Raw genomic sequence first — 13,003 nt, forward strand, 5'->3', positions numbered from 1 at the left:
TCCACATTTGAGCGACCCAGAAGGTAATACTGAAAGGACTGGAGGGCCCATTTAATGGCAGAGGCGAGGCTGCAAAGTATGTTCAGCAGCCAACAAAGTGTAACCAGATTGGTTTCACCCCATGTGCTGGTGTCACCCGGTGTGGTCCACACCCACCTAGTGACGAAACTGATCCTGAGGTATGTTTGTGTAGAGGGCCTCTATATCCAAGGTCACCAGCCATTGATTATCCACATTATATGGTAATTTCTCAACGTTATCATAGCAGTGGTATCTTTTATATATGCTGTCTGGCGAACCACCAACGGTTGAAGGAATTTATACACATATTTACTTAGTGGTTCCGTCAGAGAGTCAATACCTGAGACAATAGGTCTCATTGGGGGATTTTGAAGATCTTTATGTACTTTTGGTAAGCCATATATTGCTGACACTCTGGGATTAGAATTTTTGAGGAAATTGTATTCGTCAAGACACAAAATTTCATCATCTCTAGCAAAATCTAGAAGTCTCATCACCTTATCAGTTAGCACATTCCACTCTTCCTTACTTGATTTTTGGTAATGAGAAGAATTGTTTAAAAGGGAGAGCATCCTCTTATTGTAATCCTGGGTATCTATCACAATGATGCTTCCCCCTTTATCTCCCGGTTTAAGGGTCAAATCCTTACATTCTTCTAATTACTGAGGGCTATTGTGCCAATAAAGTTTTTTAGTGCAGAGATCATCAATATTTTTCTCAACTACCTTTTCAAATAGCCCAATATTTTTATTTACAAGTTAGGGACGGAGTCCAATTTGATTTAGGTTTTAGACCTCATTTATTAATGGATCGGGTGTTTTGGCATTCCTTATTTTTGAAAAAATTATTTACCCGAATATTTCTAAAAAAACGTTGTAGGTCTCTATCAAGATTAAATGTATCAACTGGGGTACAAATTGCATATCCTAACCCTTTCTCTAGTAAAGATATCACATCCAAAGTCAAGTTCTTATTTGACAGGTTAATAATCTGTGCTTTTCTCTCTAGTCCCACATCGTGTGACTCCTGGTCTTCATGTAGGGGCGTTTCTGTCGTGGGTTCTGGGAATAAAAATTCCCTCTCCCCCTCCCTCTGCCTCGATGCTGACCAGGATTTGGTTGGCGCTGTTCTAAAAAATGTCTTCCCTTGGTCTATTGTAAAAATCCTTCTGTAAATATGAGTAGACGTGCTCTAAATTGTATTTGGTGACATCTTTCCTAAATGTATTAGCTTCTTAGGTTTCGCCTGGCGATCCGCTGCGCAGCAGCGTTCGCGCAGGCGAAAACTTTTGTTTACAAGTATGGGGCTTTGTTCCGCCTCTCTGTTCCATTGGCTAGCTCCATAAATGGAGGCTAGCCATTGGAACAGAGATGCCTCACTCATTCCCAGAGCAGATTCGTGGGCGTTCCGGCGATTTTTACTCATTTTTTTCGTATCGGCATGTTGGTTTCATTTGCAACGTGTGCTTTGCATGGGTGGGCTGCGCGATTTGACTTTCCAAGAGTTGCTAGCAGGTAAGCGGCATATTTTAATACTTTTTAAAATCCCGTTCCCGCCCCCCCTCTCCCGCTGTCCGTGTGCCAGTCACCGCCCCCCCTCCCGCTGTCTCTGTGCCCGTCCCCGCCCCCCCTCCCGCTGTCTGTGTGCCCGTCCCCCCCTCCCACTGTCCGTGTGCCCGTCCCCCCTCCCACTGTCCGTGTGCCCGTCCCCCCTCCCACTGATGCACCAGAGGCCTGTGGCTGAAGAGCGTTGAACTAAAACGTGATAGGCAGCAAGGAGGTCGGGCTTCATCTCAGGGGCCCAGATGAACATACTGCGAGGGACACGCCAAGCCCCATGCAGCATCACCTCCCCATTCACACTGTGCAAGTACGATTTGCAATTTGGAACCAGAATGGCCACGTTGAGAGCATGCCCCCCTCTCCTTGGAACTTGTAAGGCCAGCGATCAAAGTTGCGTGAAATAGAAAGCGGTGCCCTTCGGTCGATTCCAGTTCCATACCGGCAGTTTCAGAACGCGCCCCTTTGTTTGTGGCATAATACCCTTCACCTGTGGCAATAGGGGCACGTCCAAAATAGAGACCCGACCCAGACTTCTGCTGTCGCTTGGGGGCTGGCGTTCTTACTTTTGTACCTCTGTGAAATCGTGCACGCAACCAGAGCCCACTTCAAATACTCATAATGTGGATGTGTGAGTCTCCAGTTCCCTTTTCCTAAGTTGTTAGTATATGGGGTACATAGCGAAGGACAGGCGGGGTCATACCGCTTCACCTCCCAGATGCTGCAACAGGGTGAGTGTGTACATACGGACAACACCGAACCAACCAATGAGTTTTGGAAAGACAGGACTTCACCATTACATGTAAATCTCACGATGATTATGTGATGCTGAAGATTTATTGTTGTTCTGTTCCTGTGTCAACCTTCAAAAGCATCCCAAACGCGCACCTTAACAGTCTGAGTATTTGCCCTCCCTAAGCAAATGATCCAAGTAGAGCATTGTTTACAGACTTTGCTTTGCCCTTACCGAGCACTGTTTACAGACTTTAGTCTGCCCGTACTAAGCACATGCTGCAAACAGAGCAGTGGCCACCGTCTTCCCTCATTAAGCACACGGTGCAAATAAAGCAGTGTTTACAGTCTTTCCTCTGCCCTTACTGAGCTTTGTTTACATACTCCCTCACTAAACACACGATACAAATAGTGCATAATTTACATTATTTTTGTTTGTCTGCTTCTAATAAGGAAAATACACAAATAGTGGAGTGTTTAAACGTCGGAACGTATTCCACAAAGTATTTATAAGCATATTAACTAGTACTCCTGTAGTTCTGAATCCCAAATTGAAATAATTGATGAAGAGCTTGGGAGAGCCCTATCTTTGACTACGCCTTTATGGAGCTGAGGCTCTGTGTGTGTGGCTGTGTGTGTGTGGCTGTGTGTGTGTGTGGCTGTGTGTGTGTGTGGCTGTGTGTGTGTGTGGCTGTGTGTGTGTGGCTGTGTGTGGCTGTGGCTGTGTGGCTGTGTGTGTGTGTGTGTGTGTGTGTGTGTGTGTGTGTGGCTGTGTGGGTGTGTGTCTGTGTGTGTGTGTGTCTGGGTGGGTGGGTGGGTGGGTGGGTGGGTGTGTGTGTGTGTGTGTGTGTGTGTGTGTGTGTGTGTGTGTGTGAGTGAGACACTCTGTTGGCGTGTGTGGGTCTGTGTGTTTTTGTGTGTGGGTGGGTGGGTGTGTGACACTCTGTTGGCGTGTGTGGGTCTGTGTGTTTTTGTGTGGCATTTGCCAGAGATTAAACTATTGGCATTGTAAATGACAATGCCATTTATTTATCGGTTTTCGAAAACTAACACATAAATACAAATTTTGTCATTTACAATGCCAATAGCTCAAACTTTTCAAAAGGCAAAACCATTGCATTGTAAATGCTTGTTTATTTAAGGGTTACTCCCTATAACCTGATATGTCGTTCTGGATTTCCTCCCGCATTTTTTTAGCGTCTTCTAGCGACGTACTCTTTCAATTTAGCTTCCATCTCTTCAATCTCTTTTCTCAATGATTAGTATCTCATTTTGCTGTTTCTATAATTAGCAACATCCAATCCCGACTACATCGGTTGGCGATGAATGTCCAGTTTTCAATAAACTTGGAATTTCTAATAATGATACCTGGCTAATTTTTAACTTGCAAGCCTCTGGGTATTATCCCTTTCTTGCAGTATTCAATTAAAAAGTCGACATGCGGGGGGCGTGGCTGGCAGCCAAACATGGTGGCTGTGTGAGAGAGGAGCTCCGTGGTAGAAGCGGCCCCATCCACTAATCCGTGCCACATATCCGTCACGAAACAGCCTCTGAAGGCTGAATCCAGGAGTGGAACCTGAGCGGCACCATCCGGTGCAATCCCGGAACATTTCCGACGCCCTGAACGGTCGGAGCAGTACCGAGTCCGATGCGGCCTGGCCACGCATCGGCAGCACCGGTCTAAAGTTGTTGCATGCCCGGGCGGAAGTGAGGGCAGAGCGGCGACGACAACCGGGAATCGACCCTGATACGACGGGGGTATAAGGCATCTGCACGGCCACAATCCGGGTGAAACTAAAGGTGGACGAAAGTTGTAATCCCCCGCCCGACTGGAAAAGACTTGAACCGGCCGCCTACCCGCCTGTGCCGGAGTGGTGAGGGAGCAGATCACTGCACGCCGCCCTGGCTGAACGAGAGACGTTGATCACCGACCTTGATCGGGAGCGGGTCCATTCCCAGCACGACCTTCGCCACTCCACATCTGCCCCCCCGCGGAGCACAACAAAGAGGCAAACAACGCGGCGCTAGTCCTGGTGAGCGCACAAGGGTCTCGCTGAGGGGGAGATTTTACACTGAGGCACTGCCCACCTAATGAACTGTTCCACAAAATCAAGCACCCGGCTGAGGGGGAGGGGGGCGCGCGCGCGCGGGGCGGCATACGTGGGTCGCGCGAGGGGCACCATACGTGGGTCGCGCGAGGGGCACCATACGTGGGTCGCGCGAGGGGCACACCGGCTACAGCTACAGCTGGTGAGGAAGGCGATTGGGGGAACGAGGCCTGGGAGCATCTGACGGAACACACGCGGAGCGACTGTGTAATGACCCACTACACGCGGCCCAAGACCCAGACTGTCCTACCAACCGCCCCCACTGCACTGGGCCACACCGATCCAGCGACGGGAGAGATGGTGCATGGGTAACTCCTGCCATCACAACAATACTTGTAACCGCTGACACAGATATCCTTTCAGCGACGACACAGCTACGATCCCACGCCACTCTCAGAGCCATATCGAAACCCTTCTCAGCACAACGGCTGTGACAGATAGCGGATATTACTATGCACGCACTATTGCGACATCGCCCGCGCCTGGAGGCCTCACTGCACCGCCTGCCATGTCGAACAGAGGTCCTAGAAACACTGCGGCGCAGGGAAAACTGGATAAGTACGCGTACGATAAGAACAACCCGCCGCAACAAGAGGGACGCCACTCCACAGGCAAAGGCGCAGACGGAGACGAAACCAAAAAAGTGACGCTAGAAGATATCATGAAGACCTTATCTAGTGTGCAAACAATGGTGGGCTTCATATCCGCTGAGGTGGGTCTACTACGGGCAGACTTTCACAAGATGACAGAACGGGTGGCGCAGGTGGAAGTGGTCACGAAGTCCCTGGTTCAGGATACCTCAGATTTGCAAGTAGCAATGGAACGAATGCAAACAATCAATAAACAACTGCAAGACAAACTGGACGATCAGGAAGGGCGCTCAAGGCGCAATAACGTACGAATTTTAGGGGTGCCGGAATCCGAAGGTAAGCGAGCGAAGGACCTATATGTCGAAGACTTGATCAAAACTAAGCTGCAACCCAAAGGTCTGTCGAACTTTTTCTCTGTGGAAAGAGCGCATAGAGTGCCTGGCGGAGTGCCTAAACTGGGTGCGGCGCCCCGACCAGTGCTGGCTAGACTATTCAACTTCAGAGATAGAGAAGCCATACTGCAAGCAGCGAGGACCTCTCCGCCGATTAAAATCCAAAACTCAACACTAGCTTTTTTCCCAGACTACACGGCGGAAGTGGCCCGCCGTCGTAAGACTTTTACAGAAGTCAAAAAAGCGCTGATACTGAAAGAACTGCCCTACTCGATGCTGTTCCCGGCAAGATTAAGAGTAGTCGACAATAACAAAACATGGTTCTTCGACACACCTGAAACTGCACAGGACTGGCTGGAGGGCTGGCGGCCGGGGGGAGCACCCCGCCGCAACAACAAGAGTCAAAGACACCAACGGCATGAACACTTAAAGGAAATGCAAACGTCGAGAAGCAATAGCGTGGCGGACCTGTCGGTGACGGCGCTAGACCAGGACGACCACCAACCGGAGTCATAATAGACTACCTCACAGGGCTGGGAAACATGACATCTGCTATTTAGGGCGTGTTGCCCTAGGACTCCACCTGGGTGAGGCTAAGGAGGGCTGATGGGGCAGCCACCGTCAGGAGACTCCTTACCCCCCGCAAGCAAGTACATGGTTCGGGGTTGGGATATGCACTCTGCGAAGTTGGGGAGGCGGGCGGTTGTAAGTCCGTTGAGCAGGGAGGGGGTAGTTTAATTGTTACTGTTTGTAATTCACACGCTATATAGCACGACATGGCAACACACTGCCACACACCACACTACGAGACAACATGAATACTGTACTGTTGGGCAAGGAAAAACTATTCGCACTCAAACTCATTCCATTATGTCACAGACCTCGCACATCTCAGCCAATGATGGCTTGACGCAGCGAACCACGGTTCCGCCCCTCAAAATACTGACATGGAATGTCCGGGGATTAGGAGAAAAAATCAAAAGGGGACTGGTCATGCAGGCTGTCAAACGACAAAGCCCCGCACTAGTCTTACTGCAAGAAACGCATCTCACAGGGAGGGCATGCCAAGCACTAGACCGCCGGGGCTACAAAATGGTGGCATATTCAGAATTCACATCGGGCTCCAGGGGAACAGGTGTCCTATTAAAAAAAAAAACTCCACATTCGTTCTCTCACAGCATAAAATAGATGATCAGGGACGCTTAGCGGCAGTCCATGGGCAATGGGAGGGCCGACCCTTAACTGTGGTATCAGTCTATATCCCGCCAGCACTTCAAACAGTGGCCTTGCCGGCTTTGGGAGAGTTCCTACTAGACCTTCCGGAGGGAGACATTATTATTGGAGGAGACTTTAACTCAATAGCTGACCCTCTACTAGATAAATTCCCGATGCGTACGCATGCCTCCAACCCCACAGGCTTTCAGGGTTTCTTAATGGCACTGGGTCTGACAGATATATGGCGACACAAACACCCCACAGAGACACAATATACCTATCATTCGACGGTACACAACAGTCTGTCCCGTATAGATTACGTTCTGCTGTTGGGAAATGGAATGCACGCAGTTGACACCGTAGATATACTCCCTAGGGGCATCTCAGGCCACTAGTGCTGACTCTCTCCAGCCAGGAGAAGACCAAGAGGAGAGTATACCCTATTTACCCTAATTTCCTGAAAATTCCTAAAATCAGAACAGCTCTTAAGAAGGCGACCAAACTCTACTTTGCCGAAAATGAAAGGTCGGTGTCTTCTCCCTCGATACTCTGGGAGGCGTATAAAACCGTCCTTCGAGGACAAGCAATAACTTCCATCACAGGGCACAAAAGGGCGCAGCGACAGGAACTCTCAGAGCTAGAATTAGCATTACACGCAGCGAATGTAGCCCACGTGAAGGACCCCACGATGGACTCGGCACATACTCTGCAAATACACCAACAGCGACATAAAGATCATATCCGTTTACAAGTCCTTGATAATATTTCAGCCGCGGCCCGCAAAATATATGATGTTGGGGATAAAGCAAGCAAGATGTTGGCCTGGCTGGAGAGGCGAGGGGGAACCGATAGAGCCATACAACAATTACACATGGCGGAGGGACACCCTCAGACACACCCTGAAGAGATAGTCAATGTACTGGCAGACCACTTCGAAAGGGTATACACCCCTAACCGCGTCGTCACAGAGGCCGCAGCTTTAGACTCCCTTACTCAGATTGAAACCAGGACGCTTCCACAAGAGGCAGTCCAAGAATTAGAAGCAGACCTCACTGTAGATGAAATGCAACTAGCCATAAGGGCAATACAATCTGGAAAGGCCATGGGCCCCAATGGGATCCCCATCGAATGGTATAAACTTATGTCCGATACACTTAGCCCACCGCTGCTGGCTATGTACACAGAGAGCCTTACGAAAGCGGAGCTACCACAAGATCAGCGAACGGCGACAATAGTGGCAATACCTAAGCCTAATAAACTACCGACCGATTGCGCATCATACCGCCCCATCTCGCTGATCAATGCAGAGGCAAAGATTCTCACGAAACTGCTAGCCACTAGATTAATGACCCATATTCCACAACTGATCCACCCTAATCAATCAGGTTTTATGCCACATAGGAGTACTGCCCATAACCCCCAAATTTATAGCATGGATACGCCTCCTGTATGACAACCCAGTCGCCCACGTGCTGGCGAACGGTCATATTTCACGCACAATCCAACTGGCATGGGGAACCCGACAGGGATGCCCCCTTTCACCCCTGCTATTCGCCCTGGTGCTGGAGCCGCTGGCGGTACTGATTAGAAGTACAGCAGTACTGAAAGGTATTAGCTGGAAGGAAGGATGGGAAGACCGTGTGTCGCTATATGCCGATGATATGTTGGTATATCTGACGGACCCAGAAAGAAGTGTGCCGGCACTGCTGTCGTTATGCAACGAATATGGGGTGACGTCGGGATACACACTAAACTGGTCGAAATCAGTCCTATATGTTCTGAAGGGACCGGCGCTCACACTCGACAGGGACTGCCCGCTCGAGATAATCACGACCTCCTTCAAATACCATGGCATATATATCACTGACAATCAGACGGAATTCTATGACAGGAACCTAAAACCACCACTAAACCGGCTTCGAACCGATGTAAAACACTGGGCGCAATTGCCGGTCAAGCTTCTTGGCAGAGTGACACTCTACAAAATGATGGCCCTTCCAAGATTCCTCTATGCCCTAGAAAACTCACCCTACCCGGTAACACCGCGATACTTTCAACAAGTGACGGCATTAGTGACTAACCTGCTATGGAGTGACCGACCTGCACGTATTGACATTGCCAAGCTGAATAGAAGCTGGTACGAAGGAGGAATTGCGCTGCCAAACCTGCAATTATATTACTGGGCTGCCCAACTCAAACTAATTAACCAGTGGATCCACGCACCCCGAGATGACCCAGCTTACAGGGCTGACTGGGCACCGACGGCATGCTTTCAACGCTATACAATAGAAGCCAAGTGACAGGACTATTGAACCCAGCGAAGCACACGATAGCGATATGGCACAGCACGCAGGCAAGGTTGGGTTGGAAGGACGTAATCACTAAACTTACCCCACTCTGGGACACCAAAGCACTAGGACAAATAAGAAAGAGTAAAGGGTTTACGCAATGGGACAACATAGGGATATCGACGGTGGGAGATTTATGGGATAAAGGGGCGGTAATCCCCTTCACTCAACTCCAACACCAATATGCACTGGGTCCAACAGAAACATACCGATACATTCAGATCAGGCACGCCCTGCTGCAAGTACTTACAGCAGAGACTGAAATCCCGAAGTCCTCCCCATTAGAGGATAGACTACTCACTGACTATATGTAGCACAGCGCAACCTCCCTCACTTATAAAAAGCTAATAAACAACCTCACAGACCCCACGCTGAAATTGCGTGAGAGATGGGTGAAGGAACTGGGCGCCATAGACGACTCTGAATGGAATGAAGCACTGGCGTCCCCAAGGGAAGTGGGCATCTCAGCTAGATTTAGACTAATACAATTAAAAATCCTACATAGGATATACTACACGAGGACCACCTTACATAAACTTCAGAAAGCACCACATCCATATTGTCTCAGAAACTGCGGTGCAGAAGGTACCTTGTTTCATACCCTTTGGGAATGCCCATTCGTGGCAGCCTACTGGCGCCAGGTACTACGCACGATTTCGCAAGCACTAGGGGTGTCGCTAACACCGGAACCGCGTAAGTGTCTTTTAAATATCTGGGATCCAAATGACTTATCAAGGTATGGGTTGATATGGACCACGCTGGCCCTTGTGGTGGCAAAACGGGACATTGCGCAAAAATGGGGCGCAGCGAAACTACCTACGCTGGCGCAATGGAGCAGAAATATGGACTTACTAATGTTTACCGAAAGGGCAGTATATGTAGCGAGGGCCTGCCCTCGAAAGTGGAATAAAGTATGGTCTAATTGGAATGTATATAAGGGAGAACTGTGTGACATGCTGCCTGAAGAAGAAGACGCCGTCTCAGATGACGAAGAGGAGTGAAAAGGGGACTGGGTTATTAACATTGCTAACTATAATGAGTCACAAGACGAAGTGCTTCTCGTATTAATGTCAATATTAACCCTGACTATGTATAATGGTGTGTTGGAATTATGGCTGAAAGTTTGTAGTATTGTTTGTCAACGTGCATGGCTACCAACAATGAAAAGAATAAAAATTGTTTTAAAAAAAAAAAAAAATCCATTTTATTATTTAATAACTAATAGCTTTGCTGAAAGGATTGAAAGTTTGTTTTTTCTAAACCAGCTCGCTTAGCTTTCATTGTGTGTATTATACTTACTTCATATTATATGTTTTGCGTCTGTTTTACCGAGTCTGCTTTATAATTGTGGTTTAATATCTGGAGGGCTAATAAACAGAGGTCTAGATTGTTTTTTACTGTGCAATCTATGTAGCATATTTGCAATACAATGTTTTGTGCACCAACTGGGTTTAACTCGAAGGGTTCAGGGGATCCATTTGAAAATAATGTGTACAAAAATTAAAAAAAAAAAAGTCGACATGCAATTCAGTTCTGATGGTCTTTTTCTTATTGTTCCATAAGTCTCTCTATTTTTCCTCATCACAGTTATTAGTAGTGACTGAGGAGAAATTTTTAGAGGTGCCATTTATGATCTTATTAAATTGTTCTCCTGAAAAACCATAGGTTTTGAGTGCGTCCATTGTCAATTAGATTGACAAATCCCCTTATTATGTGGGGAAAAAAACAAACTCCCCAGCTAGCAAGCTGTACAAATCAAAGTTTAAAAAGAAATTGGTGAAAAGTAACGGACGTCTGTGCGCCTGGGTGACGCCTATATAGTTGACCGGCATCACTTACGGTGCCAATGACAGTCTCGCGGAACTGAACGAAGCCAGCAGACCGCACGTAAGGGTACTGCTCACGCAAAAGTTTTCGGATCCAGTCGGACGCCTGGGAAATTTTAAGGTAAGGAATCTACAGTTAGATATTGCCTCTACCAGATAATGCATTACCGAAGGTAAGTAACTTGTTCACAGTGCTTTACTTAATCTGGAGCATTTTAATAAAACGTTTTTGCTTGCTGGTCTCAAACCATTCATCTTCCTTATGCTTTCCTTTTTGTCTTCTGTATACAGTCTGTCATGTCATTAAACAAGGCCGATGCACCTTAGTGACGACTTTGCAAATGTTTAAAATTCTGGCCCTGAATGCCCTCATCCTTGCCTACAGTCAGAGTGTGCTTTATCTGGAAGGTGTGAAGTTCAGTGATTTCCAAGCAACTCTTCAAGGACTCTTACTGGCAGGATGCTTTCTTTTCATCTCAAGGTCCAAGGTAGAGTAAATATTTGACTGTTGAAGAACTGCACAAATAGATCTGATTTATTAATGCTATTTGGCATAGTTTTCACTTACGTATTTTTACTAACCTTACTCAGACACCCATTTTTTACATTCCCATGGATAGATCAGTTTTCTGTGTAGCACTGTGCATTGAATTTGCATTTATTCACTGATCTCCAAAGATCATGTTCTACAGCAGAGAAAAAGCATAACAGTGGGAGGGTTGATCTGTTCAGTGAAATGTTGCCTGTTTAAAAGCAAAAACAGAAAAGGAGAAACCGAAAATGAGGTACTGTTGAATTCTAATCTGTTCCATACTAGCACTCTCAAAAGTTGCTTTTTGTGGACACTGCAGATATGTATGCAGGTAAACAAATGTACAAAAAGTCCTAGGCAGCTCTTCATGTACAAAATATGAAATATATCATAACATAACTAGAGCACATGAGGCACTGACCGGAGAAACAAGAACATGCATATCAAAATGGATGCATTTGTTATTCCCCCCAAAAATGCCATTCAATTTGTGTTTAAAAATGAATAAATGACTTGAAGAAATTTCATCAAAACATTGCATATCATATGTATATTGCATATGCATATGCATATAAAATAGTAGTTGCCTAAGAATTGTTTATTTTCATGATCCCTTCCTTAGGAACTAATTGTTAGCAGGGGAAACCCTTTACATTTGCATATGTTTGCAGGTATACAGTGTCTGTAGCACAAAACTTCCCAAAAAGCAGCAGAGCAGTACATGGTCAGAAAGACAAGAAGTAATGGAGGAAGCTGGGTTGTGCATGGTTAATGCATTTTGGCGGTGCTGTTGGATATGGGGATGTTGTTCCATGGTGTGTGGAGGGAAAGGGCCTTCTGCCTTGTTTTTTTAGTCTTCTTAATTTGCAGTCTGATTGTTCCCTGAATGTGGATGTGCAGAGAACTAGCAGCGACTTTAAACTTATTTACACGAAAAAGGGTGCTTGTCGTGATGGTTTTGTAAATAATCCAGTTGGTTTTGAGGAGGTTTGTGGCTGGCAAGGGGAGCCAATGTAATGCCATCCAGATTCAGGAGATGTGATCATATTTCTTAAAGCCCTGGATGAGATGTGCTGCGGCGTGTAGGGTGACCATAAGGGGTGCAAGTGTGGGGTCTCGGAGGCCGAGGAGTAGAGCATTACCACCATCCAGAAGCAAGAGTGCAAGGGCTTGAACAGCAGTTCAGGAGTTCTTCTGCCTTGTTTTTTTAGTCTTCTTAATTTGCAGTCTGATTGTGCCCTGAATGTGGATGTGCAGAGAACTAGCAGCGACTTTAAACTTATTTACGCAAAAAAGGGGGCCAGGGTGCTGGTCGTGATGGTTTTGTAAATAATGCAGTTGGTTTTGAGGAGGTTTGTGGCTGGCAAGGGGAGCCATTGTAATGCCATCCCGATTCAGGAGATGTGATCATATTTCTTAAAGCCCTGGATGAGATGTGCTGCGGCGTGTAGGATGACCATAAGGGGTGCAAGTGTGGGGTCTCGGAGGCCGAGGAGTAGAGCATTACGACCATCCAGAAGCAAGAGTGCAAGGGCTTGAACAGCAGTTCAGGAGTTCTTTCCAGGAAGAACATTTTCTCCTTCTTTAGAAGAAAGAACTAGTACTGGTCTCTGTTTTTTTGGGCAAAGTGCACTATGGTCTTCAGGGTAAATCCGAGTGACTTGGCATTGGTGAAAGTTG

General features: G+C 47.1%; 1 protein-coding gene and 1 long non-coding RNA gene across 2 annotated transcripts in view; one reads left to right on the forward strand and one right to left on the reverse strand.

Annotated features, from left to right (window-relative positions):
* ATP13A1 (ATPase 13A1) overlaps nt 1-13,003 on the forward strand; it is a 419,252-nt gene that overhangs the window by 329,449 nt on the left and 76,800 nt on the right. The window contains exon 22 of the mRNA XM_078681078.1: nt 11,083-11,279. Coding sequence (XP_078537204.1) covers nt 11,083-11,279 — 197 coding nt within the window. The remainder of the gene's footprint in view (nt 1-11,082; nt 11,280-13,003) is intronic.
* LOC144822989 (uncharacterized) overlaps nt 1-13,003 on the reverse strand; it is a 71,628-nt gene that overhangs the window by 4,196 nt on the left and 54,429 nt on the right. The gene's annotated exons all lie outside the window — the stretch shown is intronic.

This window comes from Lissotriton helveticus, chromosome 1_1 (assembly GCF_964261635.1).
Source record: "Lissotriton helveticus chromosome 1_1, aLisHel1.1, whole genome shotgun sequence".
Classification (NCBI taxonomy): domain Eukaryota; kingdom Metazoa; phylum Chordata; class Amphibia; order Caudata; family Salamandridae; genus Lissotriton; species Lissotriton helveticus.